Raw genomic sequence first — 18250 nt, forward strand, 5'->3', positions numbered from 1 at the left:
TGTTCACAGGGGTCCAAAATGGTTCTATTTTGCATTTCATCAATTGAATAGCTATATAGTACAATTTGAGTGAAAAATTGAATAATAATAATAATAATAAAAAAAGAATACTTCTAGTGTAATAAATCTGGCCAAAAATGATCAAATATGACCATATTTTTCTTTGAAATTAGAAATCATGATATACAAGTCAAGTTCCATATTTCATAACCTTAACAGGAAATGTATCACCCAAGATGATTTCTTTGTAAATCACAATGGCTATTTTGTGACCTTTCTGCGACCGAGGAGACTAATATTTCATCAGTGTATATTCTGTGTACATCAGTACCTTTGACGTCATTTTTATGTGGAAACAGTCTGGCGTGAGAAGTAGGCTTCGTCGTGTTTTTGTGGTGAGACTTGTACGGTGACAAAATTCAGAGAATGTCAGAAAATGAGAAAAACAACGAGAGAAGCGATCGCAAAAAAGCAATAAAGGTGTGCTGTTTTTTCCTTAGCTGTGGGAAATTGACTTTTTTTTTTTATTCTAGATATGAATCATCAACATCCCCATCACTAACACCTTCACCTCAGAAACGTGAATCACACTTTACACAGAAATAATTTCATAACAATATGGGAAAAAATTACAGTTACAGATGTTGTAAATAATGCACTACAATAGATTCTGTCATGTCTATGTACACTATCTATAGGCAGGGAGAATGTCGTAGGAGGAGTGACGGCTGTTACTTCTTGTCAACGATTCTGCTGACTGAAAATGGACTTGAAGATTTCTTAATCCCAACTTTCCTGTTAAGATACACACAATTGAAATAAGTCAATAGAAACCAACCATAAAATGATTCCACACACAAACATAAACAAACAATAATTAATACGTTTGCTTACTTTAAAATTTTGTCTTTCACCGAAGGATCTGTCAAAGAAAAGAAAAAAGAAAGATAAAAAAATATTTTCTCACTGTTAACTTGCATTGTTGTATACTAGTTCAATGACTTTGATGAATGCTGGTTTGTTAGTCAGGTATGAGGATGGTGCTTACTTTTGCAACATTTGATTTTCTTGATGCAGATCTGCACCAAACAGATAAGCACGAATAATCCCAAGATCCCAAATGCTACGGCTATCCCAATTGACGAGGCGCTATCTGGAAGATACCATCACATAATCAGCTCAAAATATATGTATAAACAACAGCACACCATTACATTACATTACTTTTTTAATTTAAAAAAAAATAATTTTAGCCTTTTACTAAACACAATTAAGCACATTGTTAAGTAGCTAAATTAAATTACACTGACTTGTTGAGTGTGCATATAAGGATGATTGACTGGCTACCGTATTTTCCGGACTATAAGTCACACTTTTTTAAATAGTTTGGCTGGTCCTGTGACTTATAGTCAGGTGCGACTCATTTATCAAAATTAATGTGACATGAACCGAGAGAAATGAACCAAGAAAAAACATTACCGTCTCCAGCCGCGAGAGGTCGCTCTATGCTGCTCAGTGCTCCTTTAGTCTACACTGAAGATATAGAGCGCCCTCTCGCGGCTGTAGACGGTAATGTTTTCTCTTGGTTCTTGGTTCTAAATAAATGCGACTTATAGTCCAGTGCGACTTATATATGTTTTTTTTTCCTCATCATGACGTATTTTTGGACTGATGTGACCTATACTCTGGTGTGACTTATAGTCCAAAAAATACGGTAGTTTGCTGTGAAATAATGCAACTATACAACAGCATGTATGTCTAATATCCAATAAAACATGCCTACTCTTTTACACATTTAAATTTATGCTCAACAACAAAAAGAGTACATATTATATTTTAAAATAAGCAAACTGGTATGCAGCATTAGACTTTCTCATATCATCAAAATGATCAATATGCAGTTTTTTTTTTATGGTTTTGACTACAAAAAAAAAAAAAAAGATTAAATAAATAAAAATACATAGTTCATTAATTCTCCTTTTTGCGCTCTTGAAATATAGGCTATTAAAGAACAAGGAAAGCACACACATACTGTATTACATTTTTATACATTTTAAAAGAATGGCATATCAAACGATAATTGGTAGCTACAGTATACAATTACATTAAGAAGACACTTTTATCCAAAGTGACTTACAGTGCGTTCAGACTAACTTTTTTAACGTGTTCCCTGGGAATCAAATCCTTGTTACTTGCTACTTGTTACTGACTGCTGCCATTTTGGTTGTTGTTTTTATTTTAAAAAAAAATGTATGTGACATCACCACAGTCAAGTGCAGGAAGTCTGTGATTTTATTGTCCCAACTTGTGACTAAGGTCCCTATTTTAATGATCTAAACGCAAAGTACTCAGGGCGTGTCCAAATCCACTTTTGCTATTTTAATGGGTGTTTTTTTTTTTTTTTTTTTTTTGGTGTAACGTGCAATAAACCAATTAGAGTCTCATCTTCCATTCCCTTTAAGAGCCAGTTGCGTTCGTGCCATGACGGATTTGCTATTTACACGGCGGAATTTGACAAGTGCAAAGACAGAACGCATCTATATATAAAAGCCTACAAAAAATTTGTATGCATTGCAATCCTTTTATAATCCTTCCAAATAATTTTTTATATTTGGTATGTTTGTGTGCTGCTGTGCATCCCTGTGTTTAATAAGCAGCGTGCTCAACAAAGAAAAAACATTGCGCCAGACTTTAGACCAGGTTTGAGTTGGTCTATGGCGCAGTCTACTGTATTTATAGCTTTCTAGCAATGCGCCAGCAATGTGCCTGAACACACCTCTTTTTTAGACCAGCATGCCCATGGGCGCACAAATGGGCGCAAATGCATTTGCTGATTAAATAACGTTGCGCTAGACGGGAAAATGCGAATGGCGCCGGACTGAAACTAGCAAATACACTTGCACTGCGCCTTCCGTTCCATTGCGCCGGGTGTATGATAGGGCCTTAAGAGTTTGACTAAAACACACATATTTACTAGAAAGAACACACTTTTAATCACAACTATTGCTAGTTATGGATGCTAAGTGCTAAGTGCTAAAATCTAGCACATTAGCTTAGCTGATTACATGCATTATGTAATGTTAAACATTTAATGAATCCACAAAATACTTTGACACAACACTAACATACTGTCCCTGAACATTTAAAATGTATTAGTATGTGTTGACAATAAAAACACATTAAAATATTCACATTTATTCATTCAGAAGCTAACAAAAGCTTGTTTGTGAACAGCAATAGCCACACTCTGAGAAACTGTGTTTCTTACCCATGATGCTGTTTTTCCTGAGAGCAGCTGTACTTTTTTTTTTTTTACAATGTGCTCACAAGAAGAGTTAGATATCCGTTTTTTACTCAAAGAAACAAGTATTTTCCAAGTCTTTCTCTACAGTGCTAACTTTCTATGCCACTAACTAGTCTTATACACATCTGTTGACAAGGAAAAGGTGACATTTTCTAAACTGGTCTGTCTTCATTCTCCTCTTTTTTTTTTTTTTTTTTTTTTTTTTTGTAAAAGGCCCACCCTTTTATATTAGTGCTTCACATTGGCTATTATGGATTGTTCTGATTGCTTCTTGAGCTTATTGGCTAGTTTGTTTCAGTGATGATGACTATTTTAGTCGTGCTAAGACTGAGGCTACATTTCCTTTTTGATTTGGAGACACTGAGGTGATTTAAGGACAATTGGTGAGACTCTTTTCAGTTGAAGTAATTGTTCTGTTCTGGTAAATGTGCAGTATGCCACAGCATGTCTTCACCCAGTCTTCTTATATACACCTACATTTGTCATCTAGTTTATTGTCACCTGTCTGGTTATGAATCAGATGGAATGAGTTTCTGCTTTGTCATTCATAACACGGCAGACTTTGTGTGGGTGGATTGGTTTTAAGTGAACATGCATGTGTTTCGTAATGCCCTCTGCTGTTCAATAGATGAAATACTGGAGGCTGGTGGGCAACATGGTTGGTGGACATGCTTTTCTATAGTGAAGAGTGAAAAGTCTATTTTTATCCATTCATGGACTTCCTCTCTCGGAATGCAATAAAACACCCTTTAATTCAACAGGGGCTTGTGTACGACAGAACGGGAAACATAAGGAAGGAAATTCAAAACCATAGAGATAAGGTTCAGCCTTGTGAAAGAGAAAGTGTTAAGTGTTTTCCCCACATTGTTCAACCCCAAGGCCTCAGATAAGATTATTCTTTGCTAGTTAGTTAATTAGTTCTGGAACACGTAGTTACATTAGTTTAGTCACTGTAGCGTTATATACTTTAGAAATATAACTACATGTTCTAAAAATTTTTTGGCTTCAGATAAGAGTATTTTTTGTATTATTTGTAAAGTGAAACCAACCGAACATGACAGATGCTCCAGAGACTAATTTATCGTTGTTCTTGTAGGGGAATTTTTCTGTAGCATGACATAAAAAATTTAAATAAAAAATGTGTTATATTAGGTCAGTTTCTAGAAATACAAATGTACTTTTTTTTGTTTGTCTGGAAAATTTTACACACACACAAAAAAAAAAAGTCTCAAAAAGGAAACAGAAACGGAAAAAATAAACTTTTCATATTTTAATAGGTTTGCAGTAATGCAAGGTAAATGTTTGACCTTTACGTGAATAGAAGAGAGTGGGTCAAATGAGTTGAAGGACTGATGTAGGACAAAATATCAGCTCTTCATTTAAGAGGAAATCCCATGTGTGGATTTCGCATTTTGCACCTGTTTCTGTTTATTTAAAAAAAGTGTGTAACTGGTGAAAACAGATCTGATGTCCTGCACACAGTCAGTTGCAGAGTTCAGAAATAGAGCAGATAGACAGAGAAAGCAGAACTCACTGCAGAATTCCCGGAATGCATTAAACACATAGATCAGGTCAATTTACCAAAACCAGTCATGTGCCACTCACAAGGCTACATGTCTAAAATACCCTTGAATAACACATTTCTGGTTCTTGCCTAAAATTAGGCATTATAATATAATATAATATAATATAATATAATATAATATAATATAATATAATATAATATAATATAATATAATATAATATAATATAATATAATATAATATAAATTAACAGAGTCCCACAGATTGTTATCTTGCCTATTTACAATGTTACTTAAAAATGTATTAATATGATAATAGTTACTTCTAAAAATAAAAAATAAAAATAAAAAATCAATCAATCAATTAACACATTCGGACATGAAATGTTAAATTATTTTATAAATGATTTAAAAATAATTTTAGAATGTTGTAATGAGACTGGATTAACATGAGAAACATGAAGCTTGTAGATTACATAATATAATTTAATATAATATAATATAATATAATATAATATAATATAATATAATATAATATAATATAATATAATATAATATAATATAATATAATATACAATTAAATCTGATTATTTCTGACAATTTATGAAGTGCCTATCTTTTGATTTAATTGAAACATTTACTCTAACACTCATATGTGTCCTTTTGTAATTATTTATGTAAGTGGAGATTCACATCCTATTTTACTTTGGTTTAGCTGAAATGATTCAACACATCTATAGACAGATACTTGATTCCACACTAGCTTTGTGTAATATCCCGGTCAGTGCAGTAATCCAAGCCCATTTCCCTGCATATGGGATTCCGGGATATTTTTTGTTGTAGTGTATCCTTCTTTCCACAGAATGTAAGATACACTACAAAAAAAAAAAAAAAAAAAAAAAAAAAAAAAAGATTACAGGAATAAATGGACAATGGAGTTAATGAAAAAAAATAAAGACAGAGGCAAGGGTTGGTTATAAAGAGGCTTGATTCTGAAATGTATGTTTCTTCTGAAACTGGTTTGCCTCGTGAAGACTTACTTCCATCAACACAGAGGACGAAAGAGAGGAAAATAGGATCATATCCTGCCAGTCTTCATCAACACCAGATCCTTTAGGAATACAGTAAGGTCTAGCTTAGTGTTTCTATTGGTTGCTTACTTTTATTTATTATGATTAATAATTCATTCATTTATATTAACTGTTAGTTAATGTTTGTCGTTATGTAAGACATATAATTTTCCAAAAAGAAAACACATTTAATATGTAAAACAGCGGATATTGCTTAAGTTGGGAGATCTTTAAGGAAACTGGACTTGTAATTGTTCTGGTTGTGATTAATAGCAACATCATCATAATTAAAGTTCATTAAATTATATTTACTGTAGACTTTAAGTACGTGTGTGTATTTGTATCAGGCAGGGCGTGAGTAGTGTTTTCCGCTTAGCATAGCAGGAAGTTTAAAAATATGATTTTGCTGAAAACAACCAAGAAATAATTGTGTTTCTAATACATGACAATGTAAGAAGTGCCTTATCACCTTATCTAGTGTTTGGGTAAAGCATTTTTTCCAAAACATTGACATTCTTCTGTAGATAAATTTTGGTTTACTATAATGATGCAACAGATCTATGGACATATATCTTTTTATATTAATATTGTACAATATTCAAGTAATGTTAAGCGCATTTTTTTCTGCATATCAGATATGAGGTTATGGATATGATTTATTCCTCTAAAACAGTTTTATTTTCATTACCATTATTTTATTTATTTTCATTACCAGCACTGATGGCATTGGTTTTGTTTTTCACATTCTTGCTCAGTATCAAAGTGATTTGAAATACAAAAACAATGTGAGTCACTGATTCACATGACACTTTAGTATATCTGCATCATAACAGTAGCTGAGCGATTACTTTGTAACGATGGCAGTATCCACAACATGTTTAGCAAGGTAAACAGCTCTGGTCATGGCTAGTCAGTATATGTTAAACAAAGGCCCTGTCATTGGAGTTCATTACACACAGTTTCCTAATACAAGACCAGTATCATGGGGTCATACTTATCAAGGAGAGGTCACACTGACCTGACCCTTAAAAGAAACATGATCACTCTCCCATTGTTAATACCGAAAACATGTGTTCTCTACATCTCAGTCGAGTCCTCTCTCTTTTTAAAGAAATAAATAAAAGTGATAACAGAGCACCACGGTGAACTGATTATGGATCTGGTTCACTTGATTATATAATGGTTTATTGTGTGTTTACCTTTGAACTATAGCAAAGTTTACCGATTTGACCAATGAGTTTAGAAAATGAGGTGAGAGATTGTTTCTATTTATATACCCTGAAGTTGAATTCATGACATGAGTATTGCGTTTATGGCATTATGAGGTAAATGTTAATTTGAGGCAAATTCTTAAGTCATGGTAAGTAACTGTACTCCTAAAAGGAAATAGTATAAGCCTCAATGTGCATAAGTGAAATTAATGATTGAATCAAATGGAAACGTAAACAACTGAACTGAATTAAGTGTGAATCTGGATTCACAGTTATAAACTACTCTGTCAGGTATCATTTATGAAATTGAAGTACAGTTAAGTAAACCTAATTTAACCAAATCAAATGTAAACATAAAAAACTGAACTGAATTAAGTGTGAATCTGGATTCACAGTTATAAACTACTCTGTCAGGTATAATTTATGAAATTGAAGTAAAGTTAAGTAAACCTAATTTAATCAAATCAAATAGAAACATAAACAACTGAACTGAGTTAAGTGTGAATCTGGATTCACAGTTATAAACTACTCTGTCAGATATCATTTATGAAATTGAAGTAAAGTTAAGTAAACCTAATTTAATCAAATCAAATGTGAATATGGCTTCACAGTCATAATTAAAGTAAAGTAAAGTGAAATTAACCCCAAATAAACTAAACTATAAAATCAAATGAGGAAATGGTCATACATTTAGCGTTTTCAGTAGTGAAGTAAGTGAAATGAACAAACTCCAATCCAATCAACCTAAATGAAAAGTGAACTTAAATCAAATTAATTGTGAATATGCTCTTAAAGACATGGACTTTATTATTAGAAAAATGTGTTTTCTTCACTTCAGGACTAAAGTAAAGTGAACCAAACAAAATTGAACCTGATTGAATCAAATGAGAAAATGATTTCACAGTCATAAACTGTACTCTGACAGGTAGCATTTTCAGAAGTGAAACGAAATAAATGAGTGAGTAAAAAGAACTTAAATAGTGAAACGAGCAAAGTTAAATGAAGCAAATCAATAGTTTTACAGTCACATTCTACTCTTACAGGTAGTGGTTTCAAAAGCATAACACTGCAGAAACATAATTTGTGAATGTAAAGCTCATAATCTTTTTAAAGAAATATGTCACAATGGTAGAAGTGCAATTACGCATTCTGAAATGAGCAATGATACAACAGCATGAATGATATGTTCAGTTGTTTCAATGTGAAAAACCTGGAGATTCCTGATCCACATTAATAACTAATTTTATGAGCTGTCCTCATTAAAATAGTTTAAATACAGCATAATTGCAATGATAAACTACTAGTCACAGCCACCAAAATCTGCCTGAAAGAAGATCCGGGAAATTGAGAGCCATTTCCTGCTTCAAAAATGGTGCAGACAGCAGCCCTGAACCCAGATTAACTTGTTATCCTGCTAAACTACACACAAGATTTGGCCCCGTCCCAACGAGGAAGTGAATGCAGCAGGGAGGAGCAATGTATCTAGGTGAGATGGGCGGAGGTATCCTCTTACATAGGTGAGAGTTTTGATCAGGAGCAGGGAAACTCTGAACGAATCTGCACAAGACAAAGGCTGGAAAGGAGGAATTTATCAAAAGGCAGTGTCTTGCAGCGTGGTGAGTTTGAAACAGCATCAGGGCAGATCAGGTAGCAGTAATAAAGTGAAAGACAAGACAAGGAAAAAGTTTCAGTAAAAGAAGCATAGCGTAGAAAACGAAGATTGCAGGAAGGTGTCTTCTTCTGGCATCGAAGTGGCTTCTGTGGTTTCTACTGCCCAGTCTACTGTGGTCTGTACGACCGGCAAATTGCAGGAACGTATCGACAGCAGTGATAAAACCATGAGGGTGAGTGTGAACTGATTTTTTTCTACTCAAAGAAAGTTTTTCTGCGCAGTCATAAGCAGGACATTTGCTGTAGATCACTAGGTTGACAAGTGTAGTCCGTGTTGTTGCGCGATTTTGAAAAAGATAATTAACTTTTGGATGATATGGATCTGTTGAGAATTGTGCGGTTATTGAACATTTGCTATGTACTTGGAGGAATTCGCTTTAAAGCTGATAATTCTCTCATAATTCTCTCATCATGCACTTACCTTTATGTCATGCCAAACTAATCTGACCAGCATATTTACGATCATATGGACAGCAGATTTATTATTAAACGCAATTGTTATTAAAATGTCCATGGTTCATTAAAATCTAGCCTATATGTTGCACTTGAATTGACGTGCTACATCCGTTATGTTGTAACGTTGTAATCATGTGATGACTTACATTGTCAGCTGCATCGCTTCACAACTTATCCCTGTGGCCTTATGTGATAGCAAAAATCAGCTGTGCACTTCAGAATATCACGAGAAATAACTTTTTTTCATGCTCTTTTATAATTTTTGGACACAGTACTATTTTCACATACTGTTTTCACCTACTAGGATACTCTGTAGTATTCAGACTACTAGTCTGTTTGTTAGTGATGGGGATTTTTCGCAGACTCCTCTGCAGGTTACATTGTTAGGCCAGTAGATGGCAAGTAATTGTCTTATTTTTCATTCAAAGAACAAAACACGTAAAAGTCTTACGGGCCATTGAATTATTCACTTAAGCCATTCAGAAAAATAAAATAAAAATAAAATACTAATTATAATAGAATTTTGCTGTGTCTGCAAATATTTGTATTGGTTTTATTGACCGTCTGTCTCTAAAATGTAAGTTAGTCAATATAAACTCTGTAAAATTTTATTTTAAGGAGTACTTTTAACCGGCTTGGATATTACTAGCATATTGGCTGTTTATTAGTAATTATAAAACACATATAAAAAAAATAAATAAAAAAAAACAACTTGGGAACAGCTAAGGCCATTGCTTTTAGTCCTGATTAAATGTTTTTTTTTTTTAATTTTTTTTTTTTTGCATTGGTTAAGGAGGTTTGGGTGCATCTTTTGAACTAGCAATAAAATAACCTGAATATGTGGCACAGGTATATACAGCCATACATGGCCATAACTTGTGGATGTAATAGGCTATTGTTTTTACATCGTTGATAACAAATGCTTGGCTGCAGTTTGAAAGGAGCTATTTGGGTTGGCATGTGTAACTAATCTGATTTGGCTTGGATACTTCTCACCTAAGAAATCTGTTTTGTGGCTGTCAGGTATAGTATTCTTCTGGTGTCCTCGAACCTGAACATTGATTATATTTTGCTTGAATTTAGAGTAACCACACTTTAAATGGCATGGAGTCAATTTTATGTATGACTAGATCTCTTTCTCAAAGCATAGTACTGGACCAAGCTCTAAAAACAGTATAACCAGATACACTGGATGGGGCGAATAATGATAAACGACAAAACATTTAATCTATCTGTCATTTTCTTACCTGACATTGTGGTTTTGTGCAGTTGTTTGTTGTAATTTAAAAGTTTCAGGTCAACTGTCACTCTTCCGAAAACAGACATCATCTCGTTTTACAGCTTATGCATTGTTTCTCTCTTGTTCTGTCTGGTTTTAGATATATTGTTGTTAATTAACATTATTAATGAGCACTTAAACTATCTTTACCATGTGCATTCGGGTTTCTCTCAGCCCAAGTCTCATTATGTGATAAATACCCTTTTAAGTGAAATTGCACTTTCATGTTCAGTGGTTTCATTATTTGTTGAAAGGGGATGCAAGCACTGATCTATATATAGATCAGTGGATTCAAGCTCCATTGTCAACATTTTACTGAATTTGAATTTTACTTATATTGTATAATATCAGCAATATATTCGAAAAAAAATCTCGCAATACAATGCTGTATTCTGGTGCTACAATGCTGTTTTTTTAAATTATAATTATTTATTTATTTTATATTGTGAAACCAATGCAGACTAGGTCATTTTCTATGCTAATACAACAAATTAATATAAACGGCCCACACTACTTTTCAATGTGGGATAATATTGCAATTAGCTTAATTATGATGATATTTGACCTATGGTGGATGGTTAAGTGTGTTAATATCTTACAACCAATTCGTACGTATTTTTAAGAGGTGGCTAATTCGTATGAATTCGTATGACCTTACAAGTACGATTTTGTACGATTTGTCTAGACCCCAGTGACAGGTAGGTTTAGGGGCGGGGTTAGGTGTAAGTCATTCGTAAAGATTCATACGAATTGTGCAACTCGTAAAATACGTACGATTTAGCACAAATCATACAAATTCATACAAATTAGCCACCTCCTAAAATATGTACAAATTGTCGTAAGATCAGGCTGGTTAACATAATTCTATAATTACTTACGGGTGAATTTTGATTAATTAATTAATAAAAATAAATGCATTTACAACACAAGAAACTGAATACTGCACATTGTTTGTGGTGGTGGAGTTGTTGACCCAAAATGATAACTCCCACAAAACAGATGCCATGCAACAAAACAATAAACTTTCAAATCTGAAGAAAATATCTCGAAGAAAACCATTTGCTCAACTGTCCTTCCACGCATCATCAAGCCCCCTCTTTCCCTCTTGGCCAGAATGCCCTGGTCACTGAAAGCTGATTTAGAAGTGTCAAAAACTAAGTTACTATACTTACATATTGAGGTTATTATATCTTAAGAATGGTCTCAATTTCACAGTAGTCAATTATATAAAAAAAAAGACTGAAAACCTTTTGAAGAATTGTGTTCTGCTGTCAGAGGTGTGTCTCCCTCAGGGTCCGTGAGAATATTTTCCCATCTCCGACCAGGTGTGACCCTTGGATCATGGGATACTGACAAACCAAAAGTTTTAATTATGTTTTTGCAACTAATTGGAAGATTTAAGTGGAGTCTGGTATTACTGCGAATCTGCGAACCCTAATGAACGAACAATTGAAAGCATGGAATATCCAGAATAATCAAATATCTAAATTAGGATACTTAACTAGTTTCTTAATTAGAAATACAGCTTGAAAAGGATAGTTCATCCAAAAATGAATAGTCTGTCATCATTTACTCACCCTCATGTCGTTCCAAACCTGTATGCGTTGATTTCTTATGCTAAGCATTAAATATATTTTGTATATTACTGGTAATCAAACAGTTGGTAGGTGCCATTGACGTCCATAGTATTTATTTTCCTACTGTGGAAGTCAATGGGAACCACCAACTTGTTCGATTACCTTCAAAATATCTTCTTTTATGTTTAACATAAGAAAGCAACATATACAGTATTGTTCAAAATAATAGCAGTACAATGTGACTAACCAGAATAATCAAGGTTTTTAGTATATTTTTTATTGCTACGTGGCAAACAAGTTACCAGTAGGTTCAGTAGATTGTCAGAAAACAAACAAGACCCAGCATTCATGATATGCACGCTCTTAAGGCTGTGCAATTGGGCAATTAGTTGAAAGGGGTGTGTTCAAAAAAATAGCAGTGTCTACCTTTGACTGTACAAACTCAAAACTATTTTGTACACACATTTTTTTTTCTGGGATTTAGCAATCCTGTGAATCACTAAACTAATATTTAGTTGTATGACCACAGTTTTTTAAAACTGCTTGACATCTGTGAGGCATGGAGTCAACCAACTTGTGGCACCTCTCAGCTGTTATTCCACTCCATGATTCTTTAACAACATTCCACAATTCATTCACATTTCTTGGTTTTGCTTCAGAAACAGCATTTTTGATATCACCCCACAAGTTCTCAATTGGATTAAGGTCTGGAGATTGGGCTGGCCACTCCATAACATTAATTTTGTTGGTTTGGAACCAAGACTTTGCCCGTTTACTAGTGTGTTTTGGGTCATTGTCTTGTTGAAACAACCATTTCAAGGGCATGTCCTCTTCAGCATAGGGCAACATGACCTCTTCAAGTATTTTAACATATACAAACTGATCCATGATCCCTGGTATGCGATAAATAGGCCCAACACCATAGTAGGAGAAACATGCCCATATCATGATGCTTGCACCTCCATGCTTCACTGTCTTCACTGTGTACTGTGGCTTGAATTCAGAGTTTGGGGGTCGTCTCACAAACTGCCTGTGGCCCTTGGACCCAAAAAGAACAATTTTACTCTCATCAGTCCACAAAATGTTCCTCCATTTCTCTTTAGGCCAGTTGATGTGTTCTTTGGCAAATTGTAACCTCTTCTGCACATGCCTTTTTTTTAACAGAGGGACTTTGCGGGGGATTCTTGAAAATAGATTAGCTTCACACAGACGTCTTCTAACTGTCACAGTACTTACAGGTAACTCCAGACTGTCTTTGATCATCCTGGAGGTGATCATTGGCTGAGCCTTTGCCATTCTGTTTATTCTTCTATCCATTTTGATGGTTGTCTTCCGTTTTCTTCCACGTCTCTCTGGTTTTGCTCTCCATTTTAAGGCATTGGAGATCATTTTAGCTGAACAGCCTATCATTTTTTGCACCTCTTTATAGGTTTTCCCCTCTCTAATCAACTTTTTAATCAAAGTACGCTGTTCTTCTGAACAATGTCTTGAACGACCCATTTTCCTCAGCTTTCAAATGCATGTTCAACAAGTGTTGGCTTCATCCTTAAATAGGGGCCACCTGATTCACACCTGTTTCTTCACAAAATTGATGACCTCAGTGATTGAATGCCACACTGCTATTTTTTTGAACACACCCCTTTCAACTAATTCAACTAATTGCCCAATTGCACAGCCTTAAGAGCGTGCATATCATGAATGCTGGGTCTCATTTGTTTTCTGAGAATCTACTGAACCTACTGGTAACTTGTTTGCCACGTAGCAATAAAAAAATATACGAAAAACCTTGATTATTCTGGTTAGTCACATTGTACTGCTATTATTTTGAACAATACTGTATACAGGTTTGGAATGAGATGAGGGTGAGTAAATGAAGAGAGAGCTTTCATTTTTGGGTGAACTTCCCCTTTAGGTTTAATGATCAATTAAAACTGGAGCTATGCTTAAACATGGAGCTAGAATAAATTTGATTCTAAATTATGATAAACCTAGTTCAAGTATAACACCTACTGTACAAACATTACACCTCCTCCCATGCCATTGTATTCTGTGGTTGGGCCAATCAGGCGGACCTTACAAAGTGTTCTGTGTATATTGTTTGATAATGCTTATAGCTATTATCGATAAATGTATTTTTAAGGTGTGCCATCTCATTGTGTGTCTAAGGTCTGTCATCTCATTAGCATTGAGTATTGCATACATACTGGTGAAAAATGTATAGCTTGAATGCACTGTAAGTCGCTTTGGGTAAAAATGTCTGCTAAATGCATAAATTAAAATTGTGGTTGATAAATTAATAAGAGGTGAAAAGAACACACCCCAAAACTAAGTCTTTAGTCTGAATGCTTTGTGTCAATACAACTTCCATCATGTAAGAAATCAGCCATACAGCTCTAACTTGTTGTGCACAGATACAAGCATCAGAAATTCAGATACTATCACACCCCATTCTTGACCTCAGTTCCTGGAGCTTATTAGTGAAACTGACCTGTTGCTAATCAGTTTGTGATTCCCAATGACGTTGTTTAGAGGCTCATTAGAAAGGCATGAGTGCCATAAGTTATAGGCTGCTATTAAGATAAACTGTAATTTGTATGTAATTTGAATCATAAAATTTCTGTTAAAGGGGTCATACGATGCAATTTAAATTTTTTCTTTCTCTTTGGAATGTCACATTCTTTTGTTGCATAAAGAAGATATGCAAAGTTGCAATGAGTAAAGTCTTAAATCCAAAGAGATATTCTTTATACATGTTAAGAGTCAACCACGTTCTCCTATAACGCCTTGTTCTAACACGCCCCCACATGTCTACATCACAAAGTGGGAAGATTTGGATAACGCTGCTCAAATGTTAATGCAAAGAAATAACTGTTTTACTATTATTCTTGCTATTGCCGCCATGTTGTGGAGTCGCTGTGTGTTTTGTTCTGAAAGCAAAACTACTTTGTACCTAAAAGAGAACCTATGATGGGATGTGGACTGAGTCTCGTCCTCCTGGGAGACAGCATTACAGTTTGTTAAGTGGCGTAACATTTCTATCACACGCTTGGGGCATTCAGCCAATCACAATGCACTGGATAGCTGGCCAATCAGAGCACACCTCGCTTTTTTAGAACGATGAGCTTTGTAAAAATATATGCGTTTAAGAAAGGCGGGGCATGCTGCTACTGTTTACTTCTTGCTGCGGGTAAACTGCATGTTTGTGCTGAGTAGGATGGTTTACAAGGAAGTGAGAGAGATTTCATGAGCTAGTGGGAAAAAAATATCTCGTGACACATTGAAAGCAATACGAAAACTACAACTGATTAACATAGATTAATGCGTACGTGTGTGAAAGAAATAACAATCTCATGTTCCCTTTCCTCTTCTCTCTTCCTCATTCCCATTTTCAGACTAAAGTTCTGGTTCCTGAGGAGAACACCAGACCCTTAAACCCACCACCACAACAAGGTACAGTATCTGGTTTAGCTGGGTCTAGTGTATCACATGATTTATCAGTCCAGTAAATACCCTCGGTTGTAAAACGCATGATTCAAGTGGGTGTATTACCAGAAAGAAACCATAAAGAAACCACACTGCATTGATTTCAACTTCATTTTAATATTCTCCTTCAGTGCCTCAGCCCGGAAAACACAGAAAACCCATGACGGCTCCAAAGACTCAGAGAGAGAAAAGGCCAAACAGGAAAAAGATCATCATTACTGTCCTGATAGTGGTGGTCGTACTGGCCATTTTGGCTGTGGCGGCGTTCTTCAGTAAGTTCCAGGTCATTTTAACCCCGTCTGGATTTCATTTGAATGCACATGATTATGATAATGATGGAGGCCGAGGCTAGTCGTCTTGCTTTCACTCCTGTGAATATTTCTCAGGGCAAGTTTATGTTTAAACGTAACCTAAAGACTTGGCTACATAAGTTGCTGGATATTTTCACTGATGAAGTTAGCTGAACAAGCACGTAATGTTGTCAGACTGTATGTCATTGAATGGGCTATTTGTCACAATTTATCAGTAAAACACTTGCACAATTTATGTAGCAGCAAAAATATAAAAGCTATCATGCATGAACATTGAATGATAGACTTAAAATAAATTGTACAATTCATAACATTGAAAACAGAAATGCTCCAGTATAAATCTGTTACATTTAAAGCATGGAAACTGTAATGCACAGTATAAATGTATAAAATGCAAGTTTTTATTATTAAATCATGAATAATACTTAAAATAGTCATGGACATTTCAGTTGATACTTAGTACAAATTAATTGACTTTATTTAAAAACTGTATTGTGTAAAAACCGTATTGTGTATGTATAACTGTATTTATTTAAAACTTTATTGTGAAAACTGTCACACAATTTTATAACAATTTTAAGCATGAAAAGGGTAATGAATTCATCATATAACTTGTATAAATTGAAACATCTAAAACCCGCAATACATTATATAAATTTATACAATTTTAAACATGCAAACTGAAATACATAGTAAAATAATAATAATAAAATAAAATAAATGTAGATATATATTTACACATTTAGCAGACGATTTTATCCAAAGTGACTTACAGTGCATTCAGGCTAACATTTTTTACCTAACATGTGTTGCCTGGGAATCGAACCCACAACCTTGTGCTGCTAACACAATGCTCTTCCACTTGAGCTACAGGAACTATTTTTTTATTTTATTTTATTTTTTTTATTATGTATAGCTTAACAAATAGTCAATATATAGTCAAACCATCCTGTTTAGCCTCAATTTTTTTAATTCTATAATCTTATTTAGATTAAAAACTGCTCATGTTACATGTATGAATCATCTTTGTTTGGATCATGATTAATATATATATATATATATATATATATATATATATATATATATATATATATATATATATATATAATATTACATGAAAAAACATTTGAAAACCACAAGTTAACATCTAAATATATAGCATTAAAAGTAATTACTAGTTATACTGAATGTATTTTATATAATTATTATTATTTTTTTTTTTTTTTAACGAATTGCCCTTGATACATTTTTTTTTAATAAAAAAACATGTCCCGAGAACACCTGAGAGGCAGGCTTCCTTCAGTGTTTGTTTTTAATGTGGGTCGGCGAAACTGACCTGCTTTTTTCTGTTTATGACCTTTCACACATTTACTTTTTACAATAACAATGAGTCACAAATTGACAAGTCTGAACTTCTCATTAGTTATTTAGCCATAAGCAGACTGATTCGTTTAACCTCAATGCTGATTATTTAAGTAACAAATGCTGTTGTTACTCCTCTTCATGACACAGTCAAGCAGTTGATCGAGAGCAAGTATTATTTTTGCTCCAAGTCGGTGAAGTTCATTCCGCTAGAGAAGGCCTGTGATGGGAAGGAGGACTGCAGTGGAGCGGAGGACGAGTCAGCCTGCGTCACAAAGTTTGGAGCCAACTCCACCTTCCCCTGTAAGCACACACACACACACACACACACCCACACACACATACCTGCTCAAAGGCATGTGTGCAGTCAGTACTGCTAGAACCTGTATGTCCTGTTTAAGGACAAACAAGATAAAATCCCCAACCGCACCCTCTGAATTTTAAAACGGTAATGTTGTCTGTCTTCACAGTACGGCTGATCTCAACCAATAACGTGCTCCAGATATTCAGGCCTGATGAGAATAAATGGAAAAGTGTATGTGCAGACAGTTTCACCCAACAACATGCTGAAACTGCGTGCCAGCAGCTGGGTCTCTCAGAGTGAGTTTTGGCACACAAATCATAGTGTCATTGCACACTTAAAAACTTCCTGTTTCAACAGAAAACTTAAAATTTCAGTTTAAGTTATTTTAGTATGTCATGTTAAATGCCTTTGCAACTAGCTGGAATGAAATAAAATAATTTGAATTTGAATTTTATTTCTGTTAAAGTTCATTTTATTTTATTTCACGTATCAAAAGTTAATTTGAGGTTCCAGTTTCAGTTAACTATAATAACCCTGTTTTGGATTCATTACCTCTGTAAACATTTTAGACCACTAAATAAATGTAAGAATCCAGCTGATCATTTGATCTCACTTTCATTGTCTTGCATTTTTCCTCCTGTTTTCAGTAAACCCACGTTCAGCACTGTTCAAGTGGGTGTTTTGCCATCTGATCTGAAGA

General features: G+C 34.4%; 1 protein-coding gene and 1 long non-coding RNA gene across 4 annotated transcripts in view; one reads left to right on the plus strand and one right to left on the minus strand.

Moving 5' to 3' along the window:
* Window positions 1-203: 203 nt before the first annotated feature.
* On the minus strand, window positions 204-3425 carry LOC128028795 (uncharacterized). Its single transcript, XR_008187255.1, has 4 exons — window positions 3269-3425; window positions 1049-1153; window positions 895-922; window positions 204-795 (listed from the first exon to the last, which is right to left on the minus strand). It is a non-coding gene; the product is annotated as an uncharacterized LOC128028795 (long non-coding RNA).
* Window positions 3426-5846: 2421 nt separating this feature from the next.
* LOC128028796 (transmembrane protease serine 4) overlaps window positions 5847-18250 on the plus strand; it is an 18091-nt gene continuing 5687 nt past the window's right edge. Inside the window, exons 1-6 of one of the 3 annotated variants that reach the window (XM_052616128.1) lie at window positions 5847-5950; window positions 15483-15540; window positions 15705-15845; window positions 17397-17549; window positions 17717-17846; window positions 18198-18250. The exon at window positions 18198-18250 is cut by the window's right edge and continues 61 nt beyond it. In XM_052616128.1, coding sequence (XP_052472088.1) covers window positions 15734-15845; window positions 17397-17549; window positions 17717-17846; window positions 18198-18250 — 448 coding nt within the window. In that variant the 5' untranslated portion in view covers window positions 5847-5950; window positions 15483-15540; window positions 15705-15733. Of the gene's footprint in view, window positions 5951-8621; window positions 8952-10173; window positions 10258-15482; window positions 15541-15704; window positions 15846-17396; window positions 17550-17716; window positions 17847-18197 lie in introns of those variants that run through there. The other 2 variants (XM_052616127.1, XM_052616129.1) reach the window with 2 other exon arrangements.

Source organism: Carassius gibelio, chromosome A15, assembly GCF_023724105.1.
Source record: "Carassius gibelio isolate Cgi1373 ecotype wild population from Czech Republic chromosome A15, carGib1.2-hapl.c, whole genome shotgun sequence".
Lineage (NCBI taxonomy): Eukaryota > Metazoa > Chordata > Actinopteri > Cypriniformes > Cyprinidae > Carassius > Carassius gibelio.